Raw genomic sequence first — 17019 nt, 5'->3', positions numbered from 1 at the left:
ACATTAGTTTAAATTAATAACAAAAAGTTATTTGTTTAAAATTTTAATTAGCTATAAACTAACTTTAACGACATTTCATTATTCACTTATCTATTCGCTTCAAACAGTTGCTTCAAATCCAGTTCTTTGAATTTATTTAAACTATCAATTTCCACGATGGAAATTTGCTACGCACTTTTTTTTGGTAAGTCTTTCCTCACTTGGAATATATTCTCACCTTCATATGTACAATCAAAGCAAGAGGAAGAATTTCAACAGCATTGAGCTTGCCCAAACCATTCAAAACCACTTAATGAAATCACCCCGCAGGTGTCTAGCCCCCAGACGCTGCAATTTGCAATTACGATTTCTTTGTAAGAAAACCCATTGTTCCCCTGAATAATTACGTTGCCTTTCTCTCTGCTTAGTCCAGCAGCTATACCTCTTTCCTAAAATGAGGCCTCCGGATCTACACGCAGTACAAAAGGTGTGACTTGACCATTGCCTTATACAAAGGGATAAACACCTCCTTATCCCTGCTAGCAAAATTCCTGTATATCATTGACTCCATGACGTGCTCTGGCAGTCTGTCTGCACTGTTCAGAAAACTTAATATTTGACTGTACAATTACCCCCAGGTCTGTTTTTATTCTCCACTACCCTTAGTGTAGAAGAAGTGAAGAAATGAATAACGTATAAGATTATCAAGTGGAAATCTGCTGTACACCAATGGAAACAGTGAAAGGAGCGAATATGGAGTTGGCTTTCTGGTCCATAAAGATATAAAAAACAACATTTTGGAATTCAAAAGTACGTCACCAAGGGTGTCATGCCTACTACTCAGGATTTCTAAGAGGCGCAAGCTAAAGGTTCTAATGATTTATGCACCAACGTTGAGACATGATGATGAAGAGGTTGAAGAAATGTGCAGAGAAATTGAGAGTCTTCTAGATGAGCATAAATCCCACTACACTCTCATTATGGGGGACTTCAATGCTAAGGTTGGAAAGAGACAAAACAGTGGAGAAATGGAAACTATAGCAGATTTCGGAACTGTGAAAGAAATGAAAGAGATGAAAGACCTGTGGAATTTGCAGAATATCGAGAAATGTCAGTAATCAACACTTTTTTCAAGAGTGAACAGAAAGTGGATATGGAAGAGCCCAAATGGATTAACAACTAATGAAATGACTTCATCCTCACTAACAGAATGATGTTACTGTCCTGAACAAGGTAAATGTGGGAAGTGATCAGAGAATGGTAAAATGCACGATTGATATACATGTAAGAAAAGAAAGGGAAAAACTGACTCGAGTAAATAATACCAAGGTCTTTGAGATAACTAAAGAGGAGAAAAAACAGTATGTACTGAACTTAAGAACAAGTTTGAGTTTCTGTAGAGTGTTCAGGACCAAGATATCGATGAGGAACACTACAACTTTCTGAAAGTGCTAAAGCTCAAGAAACCTATACGTAAAAAGAAATCCAAAGAAGTCGAGAGAGAGAGAGAGAGAGAGAGAGAGAGAGAGAGAGAGAGAGAGAGAGAGAGAGAGAGAGAATCTTTAATGCCCTTCACGGCCAAAAAGCCAGGGGTTTACATTTTTACCGCTTCCCAGAACTTCCAGGAAAATCGAACAATTAATTTACAAAAAAAGGTAATTTTACAAAAGAAAACATATTTTGATACAAAGGAGAGAACTCCTTACGAGAGTTAGGTCTGATTGAGCTGGCTTAACATCGAGATAAGAGCACCAGCTCGATCAGACAGGAACAGATGCAAGGTACACATGTCATTGCTGATTAGTCCTACTAGACATAATTTTTTTTCCTGTAAGTCCGGTCAACAGCGAATTTGTTCAGGTCGGCGTCAAGTGCCTGGGTTTGCTTCAACATCTGCTGAGGGAGGAACCTGTCCGAGAGATGGAGTCGCGCTGAATGCGAGTAGAGCTCAGGATTGGCCCTAAAGGCAGCAGGTGGGAATCCTCCAGTCACAGGTATCCCAGAATGAAGGTGTTGCGATTATGCCTGTTATCATCTTGACTGCTGCTAGGAGGCGTTGGTCGTCGACTAAGGTGGGAAGCCGTGGAATCCCGAGAGAGTTCGCAAGCTGCGTGGTACGAATCAGAGCTGGAAGGTTGTGCTTCCTGTTGGCCCACTTTAGGAGCCAGAATTCTGTGGCAAAGAGTGGTTTCTTTATTGACGGTGCCGCTGACGCCCAAATTTCAGCAGCATAGAGTAAAGGTGGAAAGATAATTGTTCTTATGTACCTCACGGTTGTCTTTTTATCTCTGATATGAAGGAGATGCTGTTTTGCTATCCACCGGAGTCTTGAAGCACGTGTGAGGAGCATAATACTTGTCATGATGAACCGAAAACGACAAATGAAGAGCAAGATAAACACTGACAAGGATAAAATTGAATATACAGAGTTATGTGGAGGACCAACATCATATTAATTAGGTGGTCATAATGTTTTGCCTAATCGGTGTATATGCATTCTACGCATTTTTATTCTCTGCTACGAGACTTATTAGTTCATCTGGCAACCATTTAGGCCTAAACTTGAAGAGTATTTCTTAGTTGGTATGAAAAGCATAGTAGCTTCCAAGATTAATTCCTTCAATGCTTCCCATTTAGAATTTGCTTTTGGTAACATCATCAGTTGGTCCCACTGTATAGAATAAAAAACGAACTGTCTCAGAACACCGTCGTCACCTTTACGAAAGCAAAAACCCTTCCATTTACACCTGATGTTAGTTATGCATTTAAGTAAATCCCACATCAGTATACTGTGATCACTGCCACCTAGTGGTTCCTGTATCTGCAGGTTCTTAATGCATGGAGAATCACTGCTGATAATCAGATCAAGAGTTGCACAAGGTGCTGCAGAAAACAGTCATTCAATAAAAAAAAGTCCTAGTGTGCGAGTGACCTACTAACAAGTTCCAGTCATTATCTGTAAAGTAAAAATTCCCCATTATAAGACATTCTAATTTACTGGCCCGCTCTATTTCCCCCCACAATTGTTGGTTGTAGTCATTCGGCCTGTAACACACTATTACAACAGGAAAACTTAGTTTTGTTGTTGTAATAGAGTTTTAGGGCATCAGCAGCTAGAGCAATATTGCTCTATACATACTGTGTGTAAATTGCCTTAACTACCTATGATTCTACCAAATATGCTACCCACGAGGGCACACTTAGTGTATAACAAATAAACAGGAACGTGAAAAGAACGCGACCGAAAAGAACTTCACACACCAGGCCGCCTAGCGGTGTTTTCGTGAATTGCGTGTTTTCTCTGCTCGATTTGCCAAAGAACCTTGCTGTCTAAGCCTGAGGCCGACTAACTCAGCTTCGGAGTGAAAAAAGTCGATAAAAGTTTCTCGCTTCATTGACAGGGAGTAGAACCCGGGCCTTTTCCACCAAGTGTGGGAAGGATAGTGCAATGCAACTGTGCTACCCATGCAGGCGATTGAATGAAAATGGGCCTGTGCAGTTGTATCATAGATTGTGGGATTTTTCCTTTACATGATTTGATGAAAATGGGTCTGTGCAGTTGTATCATGAATTGTGGGATTTTTTCATTTACATGATATTACTGGGTTTTCTCATCCCACATTGAACACAGTCACTGGCAGATCTTACTTCGCTATTGTTTCGAGCCAGGTGTTGCTATACACGGTGACCGTGTTTCCAGATGGCACTGGTCTATATCAAAAAGGCAAATCCACCTATCCTAAGGTCGGCATTGTGTTGAAATAGTCCGAGGATCATATTCAAGCATTTTCTGTGCCCTACGGGCCGCTAAATTTCCCAGACACCAATTGCATCAATCATTTGTGAGATGCGGTGGAACACAATATTCCCCAGTCCACGACAGTGCCTCTCCCCGTTGCTGAACTCCAACATATCCTTCTATCCAGATGCTACAGGATAATTTGGTACAACTTCCAGGGTTTTGTGTCCGATAGCTTTCCTTTTGAAAGCGGTTATCACAGTGAGAGGCGGCCCAATGTGCTACTAAGTAGGTGGTAATAAAGTTTTGGCTCATGAGTATGTCTTGTTCAGTTTATTATAATTTATTTATTATTTACTGTTTATCTTATATTGCTTGTTATGTGCTGCTTAACTAAATTTAATGTTATCTAACTCTGAAACCTTTCTCCAGAACTCAAAGCCTGAAGGGTAATTTCTACTATGCGCATTAGTATACAGGCAATAAGTATTCTCTATCTTTTACTGTTGAAATTGCATTAAATAAAGACTACATAACTCAGTCAAACATCACAGAATTTCTTCCTATGTAATTCAATTGTCTCTCTATTTAATTTAATTGTCTCTTGGTTAATTGTTTTTCGTATGGTTGCTCACTGGCCACTTTGATATGATTTACCAGTTAATTAATAAATTTAATAAATTTCATTGAAATTACTTACAGTACTCTTCAGGATTATATTAGTGTCATTATCATTAAATAAAAAATATGTTTCATAAATAATAAGCTTATAAACTGTGAATATATTCACGAAATTCCTTGCTTAAAACCGAAAAAAACAGATATTTTAAAGATTAAGAAATTAAAGAAATATAAAAATAGATATAAAACTGCCTCGAAACATCACAAATAATGCATGCTGTTTTCCTGAAATGGAAAATACTGTAATGTGGCCGTTGTTAAGTTCGTGTGAGTTGTGTACTGTACATATTGAATATATTTTGAAATCGTTCCAGTTGATTCCACACTTATGACACTTAATGATACTTTCTCTAGGTCAAAATCATCTGGCCGTAACTTTATGCAAATAAATTTTGTGCACATAATGTAACTTTTAACTGTCACGAATAATGTCTGAACATATGTATTCATTGATGTATATCTTAATTGTTAAATGATTTTATTTTATAGGATATTTTAGAAAATGATCAGATAAAGCTGGACTGGATGTTTCGGTATTCGCTTATGCATGATATCGTCAAGGTGAGAAATATCTCTGTGATTTTACGATGTTAAACCGCTTTAATTTTAAAATATTATTGAAGTAGTAAAAATTTCTGAAATTTTCTGAATCTGATTGCAGACATTTAGTTAAAGAATTTTTTTCTGAGAAATTTACCATATTTAGTGATCATTGGAGTTAAAACCACAGTCATCCAACAGGTCTGTAATATCCACTAAAGTGCCCCTATTTTAAGAAATAGACAGGAAGAAATATTTATGTTAAAACTGAAGATACTTTATTCTTATGGACTTAACAACGAGTTTAGTCATCGTATCACCAACGGCTGTATTATACAGGATATATTTATGATAAATTTCAATTGGTTAAAGATATAAGCAAACCTAGATACCACAAGACATACAAACTCAAAAATAATAATAATAATTTCAACAGTCACAAACTAGGCAAATTTTTCCAGACTATAACTGATTGGGACAGCAATGACATAATAGTACAGCAGATAATCAATCTGCTTTTCAGTACAAAACATAGTGTTTAAAAATACTATATGAATTCATCCACAGTTTTGATTTAAAATAAAACACCTATTCCATTTATTAAATTACATTTGTAAATTTAAGCTAAATTCATTAAATAATAAAATTAATAAAGAGCATTCTACAATCATACTAAACTTTCATAATACCACCAAGGATCGCATTAATAAAAACCATTGCATCAACTCACATGCTGATATCCTTTCAACAAACTTCCAAAATATCCAAATCAATGCTAGCTAGATACAGATATACTAAACCATTTGGTCTTCTTGCTTTAATTACAAATATCTCATATGGATAAATGTGATCCCGACACCAACACATGCATTTGCCACAAGGCAGAATTACAGCCTTATCTTATCCCCATCATGGACACATAATAACTGGTAACTTGTAGATAATACCTTCCCAGGATCTGAGAAAGATTGTTATGGTTACTAATACTAGTTACTAATGGGTACAAAAACCAGCCTAACCACAGTCAAAAAAGCTGCTATATCAGGACCTCCTTAACTTCATTCTAGCTTACAGATATAACACACCTACTGAAGCTTTCCGTATGTGGATAAATACCGTGTCATCAAAATGAATCAACAACTGGATCTACCTCCACGGATCTATCACATGGATCTACCTCCACGTGATATTACATGGCAATATCTCAAACTTAAAAAATAAAAAAAAAATATCACAGCTAAATTTTCACAACCACTTTATCATACCCCCTGTCGACAAAGCTGTTAACAACTCTGCATTCATATGTAAATCTTATGTATACTTTCATACACTAAATTCTGAACTCCATTCTGGTTAAACATGAAAGCCTGTGACCAATAACTGCAATGTCATAACAAAAAAAGTTAATAGCTATAAACAAAAAAAATTAAAGCTTAATATTAATAATTATAGTTTTCCTTATATAGACAGGAACTCCCCGACTTCCATAATACTCGACTTACGGAAATTCGACATTACGTAAGTTTTTGCCCGCCTGTGCAAACTTAAAAAAATCGTGGAAACGTATTTTCCATCCCGTAGGAATAAATGGAGGTATCGTAAAAATATCGTAATGTGAACCTAATAACACATTGTTTTTTTTTTTTTTTTTTTTTTTTGTAATTCATTCCAAGTCCTTGGAATTTGAAAATTTCTTTATATTACTAAGCTATTTATCTCTCTAAAAGGCCATTTTTATAATGGAAATTGCACTTCATTTTCATCGTTATCATATGTTCCCGTTATAAGAAACAATTTTGAACGCCTTTGTGATATTTTGCTAAAGCTCGTTTCTGGAGGTCGCGACCATAAAACAATAAAAACATTTGCATTTTCCGGTTTATTGGGCTTTTCTGTTAGTGCATCTAATTATAAACGGGTAGTAAACTCGATCTTATTACATTTGCGTTAATACCGATAACTGCAATCGTGTGGGTTTTTAGGTTACGGTATTGTGGTGAAATGTGTTCCCCTTCACTGAAATCTTCAATCACATAAAAAACAAATTTTCATAAACTTCTTTCCATTACTATTTCCGTATTACAATGATGAAGGGAAAGCGACCAAGAAATGTGCAAATTGTGGTAATGCTAGGAAACGATTTAATAATTGATTTAGAAACAAAAACCAAATTGATTTAAAAATGAAGGTGAAAATGATTAAGAAGTACGAAGCAGGACAAAGTTTGTCATCTACTGCAAGGGAATTAGGTCTCGCTGCTTGAACAGTGAATACTATTTGTGATCACAAAACAGCGTTCAGGTGCTATACCGAAGGTGGAACAGCTATTAATAATTTGGATGGAAAATCAAATTCAGAAGCGAGTGCCGCTGAGTCTAATGACCATTCAAGCAAAAACAACAAGTATTTATAAAGATATTAAGGATAAGTACGGCGAACTCCAACCCAAGTTCGTGGCAAGCAACGAGTGGTTCAATAAGTTCACGCATCGCGCTGGTTTCCAAAACATTAAAGTATGCGGTGAAGTCGCCAGTGCCGGTTTTGCAGCTGCAGAGAAATTTTGTGATGTATTGGAAAAAATTATTGATGAAGGCGGCTATTCAACGCAGCAAATTTGTAACGTTGACGACACTGCTCTGCATTAGAAAAAAAATGCCGGATCGAACATACATTGCCAAAGAGGAAAATACAATGTCAGGCTTCAAGGCGTCAAAAGATTGGGCCACGCTCTTGCTTGGGGCTAATGCAGCGGGAGATTACAGATTAAAACCACTGCTTTTGTGTACCATTCTGGAAATCCTCGTGCATTTAAGGACATCAATTAAAGTCACCCTACCCGTGCATTTCCAATCGAATCAGGGAGCATGGATACAAATATCTCTCTTTGAGGATTGGTTTAAATGCTGCTTCATTCCCGAGTTCGAAAAATATTGTAAAGACAACGACATTCCTTTCAAGATTTTGCTTCTATTAGGTAATGCTCCTGGACATCCTACGCATCTAGATGATTTCAATTCGAATGCGAAAATCATATTTCTACCGCCAAACACGACTCCACTCATCCAACCTATGGATCAGGGTGTTGTTTCGAATTTAAAAGTATACTATTTACGCACAACATTTGCTGAGGCATTATCTGCAATAGACGATGAGAAAAAGTTTACGTTAGAGACTTTTGGAAATCTTACAATATTTAACACGCCATCTTAAGCATTAATAAGGCCTGGGTTGTTTCAATGGTTCATGGAAGAAAATATGCCCACAGCACGTGAAAGGCTTCGAAGGATTTGAAAAAGGCGAATCATATGAAGAAGTTACAGATAAGATTGTAAAGGTTGCTGAACTACTTCAGTTGGAGGTTGATGCCAAAGACGTTGAGGAGTTAATAGAGGAAGAAGAAGAAGAGAAGGAATTATCAACGAAGGACTTATTGACTTGCAGGCAGCGATAGTGAAAGAAGAAAATGAGGAGCCGAGGCGCTTCATCACCAGAGAGATGGCAATGGCATTTCGTGAAATTGCATGGTGCAAGATGTACAATCTTTCAAGTATATTATTTTATAGAAAAGTGAGATTAATTTAAAGTAAAACTTATAATATAGCAATATGGGGCAGCGAAACCCTACAAGTCAAGAATATTACTAAGGTCACTCGCAAGGGATTAAATTAGAAAACGTTTATAGTAGGGGAGGGGTAAGCTGAAAGGCTATCAGCAACCTGGGTGCACTTCGACTCCCAGCACACAGACAAACCCAAACAATGGAAACTGGTAGCAACGACTGCTGGTAATAGGTGTTAACTCTGGAAAACAATGGTGCGGTGGAGCATGTACTGTCGGGACATTTCTTTGATCGGTGACACCTGGAAAAGAGACAGGAAGTAAATACGGGACAAATGCTGGAATTAGAGTTAAGACTGGCGTCTGGCTGTCGGTGATAGCAAATTTTGTAGATCGTGTGAAATTAGTCTGCTAAGGTGTAACTATAAGCGGTTGACTTCAAAGGTACAGACAGCCTGAGAAATTTTACAAATTTCTTAAAATAAGAAGTTAGATCGAGCAATAAGGAGACAGCTTGAGAAAATAAAATGAGCAAATAGGGACAGAGTGAAAGTTGATAAAATGAGAAAGATTGGTTAAGACTCAGAACAAGAGTGTACCTGCCACATAGGGGGTATGTAATTAAGAAAAAAAAAGTGAGTGAACAGGGAGAGAGAGACAGAACCCCGAGTTGAGTTTATGTGGGTGTTTATGGAAATGAGTTAGGAAGAGACAAAGTTGAGATTCTTGTCGGCATTTGGAAAAATTAGTTAAGAATGACAAAGTTGAGATTCTTGTCGGTGTTTGTAAAAATGAGTTAGGACAAACAGTTGAGTGTTTGGTCGTGGTAGAAAATATGAGTTGGTAACAGTTGACAGTTGAGTTTTTTGTCGTGTTAGAAATTATGGAGTGTAAGGAGAATAAGCCTGTCGGTCATTGGAAGGCAAAAGCAGTGGCCGTATGCTATAGTCTAATCCATATCGGAAGAAAGGCAAGGGTAGTGACCCGAATGCAACGAGCGCTGGGAAATATTTCTTAATTTAATAAGAAGTTCTTAATAGGTGGAGCAGAGAAGCAAGGGTGGCACCCTATGAGCTATCTCCTTGTGGATGAGCTGTAAAAAGTGGAGTAGAGAAGGAGTTAGTGTGAGATGTCCTGTGAGTTTTCTTTTTGTGAATAAGTTTTAATAAGGTGGAGAGAGAAGGAGCGAAAATGTGGAATTAGTAGCTCGATGAGAAGGAAGGAAGCAGCGAATGGATGGTAGCCCGAATAAGGTGGAGAAAGGACGCTAGTCCCATGCAGCCAAGGGTTCCTGAAAATTATCTGTAGCAGATTCAGGTGAAGCAGATGAAGGAAATCCTCAGAGAGCCAAAAATGGAAGGTTGATACCTCCCCGGAAAGGAAAGAAAAAAGATAGCAGTAGGTGAGAATATAGTAAGTACTGTAAGTTAACAAGGACTGTTAGTGAAACAGTATAGTGATTAATTAAAAAAAAGGGTAGCACTAGAAGTAAAATGATAGATAAATTATCTCTGAAGTAAATTATATATACTAACAGAGTTTAATTAATTAAAAAAGGTTATTGTAGAATGCAAGGGAAACGAAGGATGAGTAATAAACTAAATTGTTGTTCAAATGATTATAATGTGCTAGAAGGGTAGTAAGGTTTATATGAGAAGTTTTGATTATGTTTTAAGGACAGATAATTGAATCATAAAAGAAACTTTGAATATGTTTTGAGGATAGATATTTGAATATAGTGTTTGTATTGATGAAGAATTGTTGGTTCATCTGAAAGACTAATAACAAATAGAGACTTTAGGAAAGTTAAGATTGGTCTTCAGTATATTGTAACAGAATGGTGAGAACACAGAGTATAATGATGAAAGTAGCATATTGATTGTTAATATAAGAAACACAATTGTATCCAGGAGTAAGTGAAATAGGTATGGTGAATGTGTATAAGTGTTAGGAGTTAGTTAGGGCAAGAAGAATGAATCAGTGTTTTCATATAATGGTCAACTCATATTAGCTAGTGAAGGGAAACAGGAATAAGAATAATATATGCAAGGTATCCTTGATTTAACTTTGTATGCATATTACATGTTTTTTTTTATTCAATTGTATATTATGTTGTATATATATATGTAAATAAACTTTGTTGTTTATTAATTTGTGAGTTTGTTATTCCTGAACACTCAGCCTTTCCGAAGGGAATTATACATAATTGAGAAGTTCCCTTGAATCTGGAATTCTCCTGTGAAGCAAAGTCAGATGTGTACGTGGGGGTGTAAGAAATAGAGGTCTGTATAGTTATAAGGAAACAGAACAAATAAGAAATATTTAATAAAGCATTATTATTATCAATATTCAAAAATAAAATTAAAGAAGAGTAAAGACATATGTATATTTATTAAGGACCATCGTTCCTTTTTATCCCCCCCCCACACAATGGACAATGGCGAGGTTTGAGAAGATGGATCCTGAGAGCGAACGATTCTTAAAAGTTAACAGAGGGATGAATGATATGTTTGCTACAAAGAAATCTACGATAAAAAGAAAAAGCCACCGTCCAGTCATCTATTGTTCTTTCGTAAAGTTGAGCGGCCAACCCCTTCTAAATCTCCGCAGCGGTGTACTTATCAGCTGTAGACGCCGATTCTGGCAACGAGGCTCGATAGGTAAAACTTACTGACGTCGACTGTCTCCTCTCTTTTTTGTAATTTTATAATTTTGAAATTTTTTTTTAAATTGCTGCACGCTTTTGTAATTTTTGCTGCGCATGAGATAAAAAAAAATGAATAAATACAATAAATAATTCTATTTACATGTTCGTTGAACATTTCTTTTTTGATTAAATCAATTCAGCGAGCACAGTTGCGAGTGCTGCACAAGCATGGGCACGTCCTCATTTCCAGAGACACAGCGAGCACAGCTGCTTTTGTCTCTGGAAATGAGGACGTACTGTATCTGCAAGTATTTCCAAAAGAAGTGATTCTGAAAGGTCTGAACTCTGCTTGATTGTTTTCAGTACAGTGATATATAAGAAACAGTCAGGTATATATCCGTTAGGGGGGAAGGAAAGTTATTCTGCCATTCTGAAGAATGTGCTATAGCCTTTAGATGCAAGCCGTCGAGTGCTATGAAAGTCACCGTCCGATATTCCAAGAAGAAATGGAACTCCTTGACTCTTCTTTGAAACTGAACCCAGTCTGAAATACAGTGCCAGTATCCATTTTCGTTAGATGGCATAATAAAAATTTTAGGAGCGGTGGTATCAAAGCTTACACGCTTTTTCAACTGTCTTCTGCAGGGAAACGACTCTGTCCCACTCATGTGGTTCCAAGTTAATTCCCTTTAGTGTCGGAATACAGGTAGAATTATGAGAAGTAAACACAGGAATGTCAATAATATTACCACATATGCTGAGGCGTTTGCTTGAAATAATTTGTTCGGAAAACATACAGTTCCCTACACTGATATCCATAGAGAGCATTGCAATCAGTAATACAAGAACTGTAATTAATCCTACTGTCTGCGCGGTAGCACAGTGGTATCTTCACCGTCCTCCCCACACTGGAGGACGGGGTAAAGGCCCGGATTCAGGTCCAGTCAATGACGCGAGGAACTTTAATGGGCTTTTTTCACTCCATGGCTGAGTTAGTTGGTCTCAGGCGTAGATAGTAAGGTTTATCCCCCAGAAACTGGGGCTTTTCGTCCAGCAAACAGACAAATCGACCACAGAACATACGCAATTAACAGACATAAGGCACAGCACCGCAGATGAATTTAATTATTCGGGTGGCCTAAATATAATGTTTTTTTTTTTGTAATTAATCCTACTACAGATAAAATTATTATAAACGATGCAATTCCGATTCGTTTTTCCAACTCGGGTCTGCATACGATCACCATTTCACCAAAAGTTGTCTCTTGCCATGATACACTCTTCTTTTCAATACTCGATTAGTGATGTAAAATTCGGGATGCTCTACGTTTTGCAATTATTCTGAATAAAACTTTCCGGAGATGATATTGTCAGATGTATCAATTAGCTGATAAGTCACAGGTGATGTCTTATAAATATTGTTCACCACAAAGATTTCTTCGGACCAATTGTGAGTCGCACCTTTTTTTCAGAAGTTGATTTTTGGCATGAAATGCGAACATCACCTTTGGCAAACAATGAACATCCAGGAAGTAGACGTGTGTCATAAGCACCTCCATGCCTCTGATTCATTTGAAAAATTGACATCAGCAGGCACCATGCCTATTGTTCTGTGCTTAGTTTTGTTATAGCCCTCTACGAGAGCATCAAGAATATCGATATAACTTTATGTATTTTTGTGAGAAAAATATCTCCACATTCTTCCGCCTATTGTACGATGAGATGAAACATCTCGACTAGGCTTGCTTTCGTGTCGCCATATGAAGAAACCAGATGAACACCTTCCCTTTTCATTAAATCATGATCATGGTTAATCCAGAACTCTTTTCCTTTATCGGTCTGTAAAAAGTAGGGTGGAGAACCAACATGAAACGCCTATGCAACCTATAATCCACACTTAGTTTTCAGGGGAACCATCCATTAGAATCCGGCTGAAGCAATCAATAACAGATAAAAGATATTTGAATCCATCATTGAATTTTGCTATTGAAGTCAAATCGACCAGATCACATTGATACTGATTTGCAATACACAACAGTTCGTAATCGTTTGAAACAATGTTTCACAGGTCTATGTAGTGTATAAGCAGTTGTGACCGATCCACTGTTTTATACTAGTAGGTTTGACTCTAACAGCATTCTGAAAGGCAGGTCGCCCAGAAAAGCTCGCTGACTTTGCAAGAGCGTAATAAGCGCTGTAAATGATGCAATGCATTACAAACTGGTGCTGAAATAGTTTAAACAGGTATATATAATCATAGAAAATTGGTTTTGTATAAGCAATTGCATCCTGAAAAGTAGCAGCCCCGCAGAGCTCTGCGGGGCTGCTACTTTTCAATTTTCAATATACAATTTTTTACTAAAAATTAATAATTTAAATTTGTCATAATAAATGATGACATATTACATCTGAATTAACATTGCCTTAATCAATAAATTCTGGGCCAGCACGGAATTAAAAACACTGTATCCCTGCAACTGGTTTGTCGAGTCTTGAATCGTAAGTTCAAGTTCCTCAATCAACGCAAAAGGACTGCATTTTTTCATAAAATCACTGAGAACAAAAACAAAATCCATCTCACTTAAGGTACCACAATAGTAGCCCAATTTCACACAAATTTGCTTCAGAAACGATGCTAAAATCTCTGCCATAATTTGAAAAACATGCCTGTGTCCACGCAAAACGTCTAGATGATTGCTAATATTGCTAGCATGAGAAATCAGCATAGAAATACCGTCGATGTCGAACTCAACAACTTCATCTTGAAGGGAGAAATGAAAAACATCATTGCTTTCTACTACCTGGCAAGTCCCACCAAGAATAAAGTCTGCTTTTCTACCATCATGTAAGCATCTTCTCAGGGTTGGGAGGTGCGATTTCATAACGTTCCACACATCTGCAGATAAAGAAATAACAGTATTGCATGATGCTATGGAGATTTCAGGATCGAATTCACTAAGGGACACATGGAATCGAACTCCTCTTGACAACACAAACTACAAACGTACATGAGACATAGTGAAAACAAACTCAAGTTACTATATAAAAATGCACTCAAAAAGCATATTGAATGTGTATCGATCAGAAAATTATATATGCCTTCTTTGGGGAAAACCACCAATAAAAAAACGTTAATGGCCCTCGAAGCAAATGGGATTAAAATGTAGCTGAACAGTCAGAACCAATTACAAAGATGTATAGGGTCTGTGTAATAGATGAGACGTTTCCACATCTGGTGCTTTATCTGGTGCTCAAACGTGACTGGAATCCCATTACGACACTTAATTTCCATTTTTGACTGATAATAAACTACCTGCATCAGCCCTGTGACCAACATCTCGCATGTACCCTCAGACAACATCATTTAATTGATGATGCTGTGACTCACATCCTGTCCCCATTGCATAATATCTATGCCACGAACAAGTATGTATGTAGGTCAGGGCCCAAGGGAGAGAGGACTGTAGATGTCGTCCGATACAACTACAATCTACTCATGGGCTTTGTGAACTGTGGGCGTGTATTGCTGTTGCCAGCAGAGCAGAGTGCAGATTTCTATGTCATATAGATCTGGTGAGACCAGAAGTTGGCCCACTTCAGCACCTAGAATTCCAGGCCCCATAGGTGTGTGTGTGTCTGTAGAATATGGACGCGGTATATGAAACTACCTTAACCGTATTCTGAAAGAGTAATGTTGCTTTATCCCACCTAGTTTTATTCTTTAATTTGCTTCTCTTCCACTTCTATGGACAAGTATAGAAACGCAGTTCCTGATACATGGTCAGGTATAATCTCCTGATGAAATACCTGACCATGTACTGATATTCACTTTAACTAACATCAGATTTTTGGTTCCCCTTTTTTTCGACTTATAGCTAAATTTGCCCACCCATTTCTGATGCTGGCTAGTTCTCCTTTTGTTGGTTTAATTACTTTGCAATAATTATTTCACTTTACAGCTCCCTCTTCTTTAATTAGCGTTTAAATTCAACCTCTAATTCTCTTAATTCATTATAACATATAGGATATTCACATTCTTTAGTTTTCACACCTACATCTTTTCTGATTTTTGTTGTCCTTACCCTATTAGTTTTTGGCATTTTGTGTAAATTTCACTTCAATTATATATATATATATATACAGTGGTGGGATTCAAATAATTTAACAACCGGTTCGCTGCCCTAATGACCATTCTAATTATAAAAAACTATATACCGAAAGGTAGTTTATTATTTCATGCAGTTAATACTTAAATAAGAACAATAAAAGAGGTCCACAAAACTAGATTATGTTATAAGAAAGAGTTTTAAAATATTAATGAAAAAATATTAAATAATACCTGACAAAAACAATAAAACAATTTTTTTAAGATATTTCCATATTGCTTCTTGATGTCGTCCTCACTTGCAATTTTCTTCGCTTTTATCCGAGCATCATCGGCTGAGTGATTTATCCTTAATCATCTTTTCACTGTAGGAGTAGGATCCCAGTCCTTTAGAGGTAGGCCGATTAGACTAATAGTCATTGTGTTTGATATATTAGAAACAGTTAAGCGACTTCTCTTCTCTGAACATATTATGTTCATCTTTGAAAAACCCCTTTCCGCTTCTGCTGAACTTACAGCAATTGTTCTGACAATATTTTTAGCTCTTTGAACACTTTCAGGAATCGCATAATTCTGGGAATTTTTTAAAACGTTTACCACGAAATCTCAATAATCATTAATATCAATTTGGTAATTAAAAATGTCATTAAATATGAGCAATTGTTCTTTAGCTGCTTTCCATGGAACTAGTACTTCTTCAATATTCCAGTAATCTGGCTCCAAAAAAAATTGAGAAATTGTAATTTATTCCTATCTTGAAATTGACTACAACTTGCTTTTAAATGTTCACACAATCCATTAGTCTTTTTTTTTTTTTTTTTTTTCAAATTCGTTACGATGTTTTCTAAATGTCTTTCCCGAGGAAGCCCGACAAATCGATAATTTCTACAAATTTTATATTTTTGAAGGTTTCTGAAGTAATTAATTCATCAACGTTTTTTTCGTATGCACCCTTTTCCTTTCCAAGCATTTTAAATCCTTTAATAGATCTTATCATAAATTTTTCAGCGTTTATTGTCTATATTTCTTGCTTGCAGTGCATGTGGCGCCCACACCACATGGAGGAACGCCACCCCTCTATGTTACCAGGTAGTACTAGGTGGTAGATGACTCTCATCAACCGGTGAAATACCACCACTTTGCTTATTGGAGGCTTGAAGTGGTGGAACCCATGTTTAGTCTCTAGAGCTAAGTTCCGGTCAACCCTTCCCTATCTCTTCCATCATGCAGTATGATTGATGACTTGTGAGGTTATGATGAACGTCGTGGTGAGATCCAATATTCCTTACTTTTCGAGGCTACAGCTCTAAAACGGAGTTCGTAGGCCGGCCGCTAGTTAGTACACCGGACCGAACCTATTGGTAACTCTCTAGGAGGCTACCGGATCAGCTAGTGTATAATCTTGCTACCTCTACTCTGCCAGATAGTGACTGGAGGGAGTCCGAGCAGTGTGTATGCGGGGAGCATTGTCGACGCCACGTTATGTCAAGGATCTGGGTATATTCTTACCACGTGTACGCCATATCCAAAAATTTCGTTACTTAATACAGCATGTCCCACCCACTTTTTCTTACTATTAAATACACCATGAATTGTCAACCTAATAGAGCAAGCTTATCTGCGAAAAGATCTAAACTTCCCAAGCACTTCCTAATTCAATTCACAAATATACGTGGTCTCAATTCTAATCTCAACGATGTCCATTTCCACTGGCAGTCTGCCAAACCCCATGTACGTTTTCTGACAGAATCTCAATTGATTCAACTACTG

General features: G+C 37.1%; 1 protein-coding gene across 3 annotated transcripts in view; it reads left to right on the top strand.

The window, feature by feature from the left end:
- Positions 1–17019, top strand: part of LOC150088279 (atrial natriuretic peptide receptor 1) — a 1689763-nt gene that overhangs the window by 457317 nt on the left and 1215427 nt on the right. For all 3 annotated transcript variants that reach the window (XM_090369441.1, XM_090369442.1, XM_090369440.1), the window contains one exon: positions 4889–4960. In XM_090369441.1, the coding sequence (XP_090225567.1) occupies positions 4889–4960 (72 nt within the window). The remainder of the gene's footprint in view (positions 1–4888; positions 4961–17019) is intronic.

The sequence above is a fragment of the Mastigoproctus giganteus genome, chromosome 3, assembly GCF_048544385.1.
Source record: "Mastigoproctus giganteus isolate SK-2022 chromosome 3, ASM4854438v1, whole genome shotgun sequence".
NCBI classification, from domain to species: domain Eukaryota; kingdom Metazoa; phylum Arthropoda; class Arachnida; order Uropygi; family Thelyphonidae; genus Mastigoproctus; species Mastigoproctus giganteus.
Note: the sequence above shows the minus strand (reverse complement) of the source record. Positions and strands in the feature narration are given on the sequence as shown.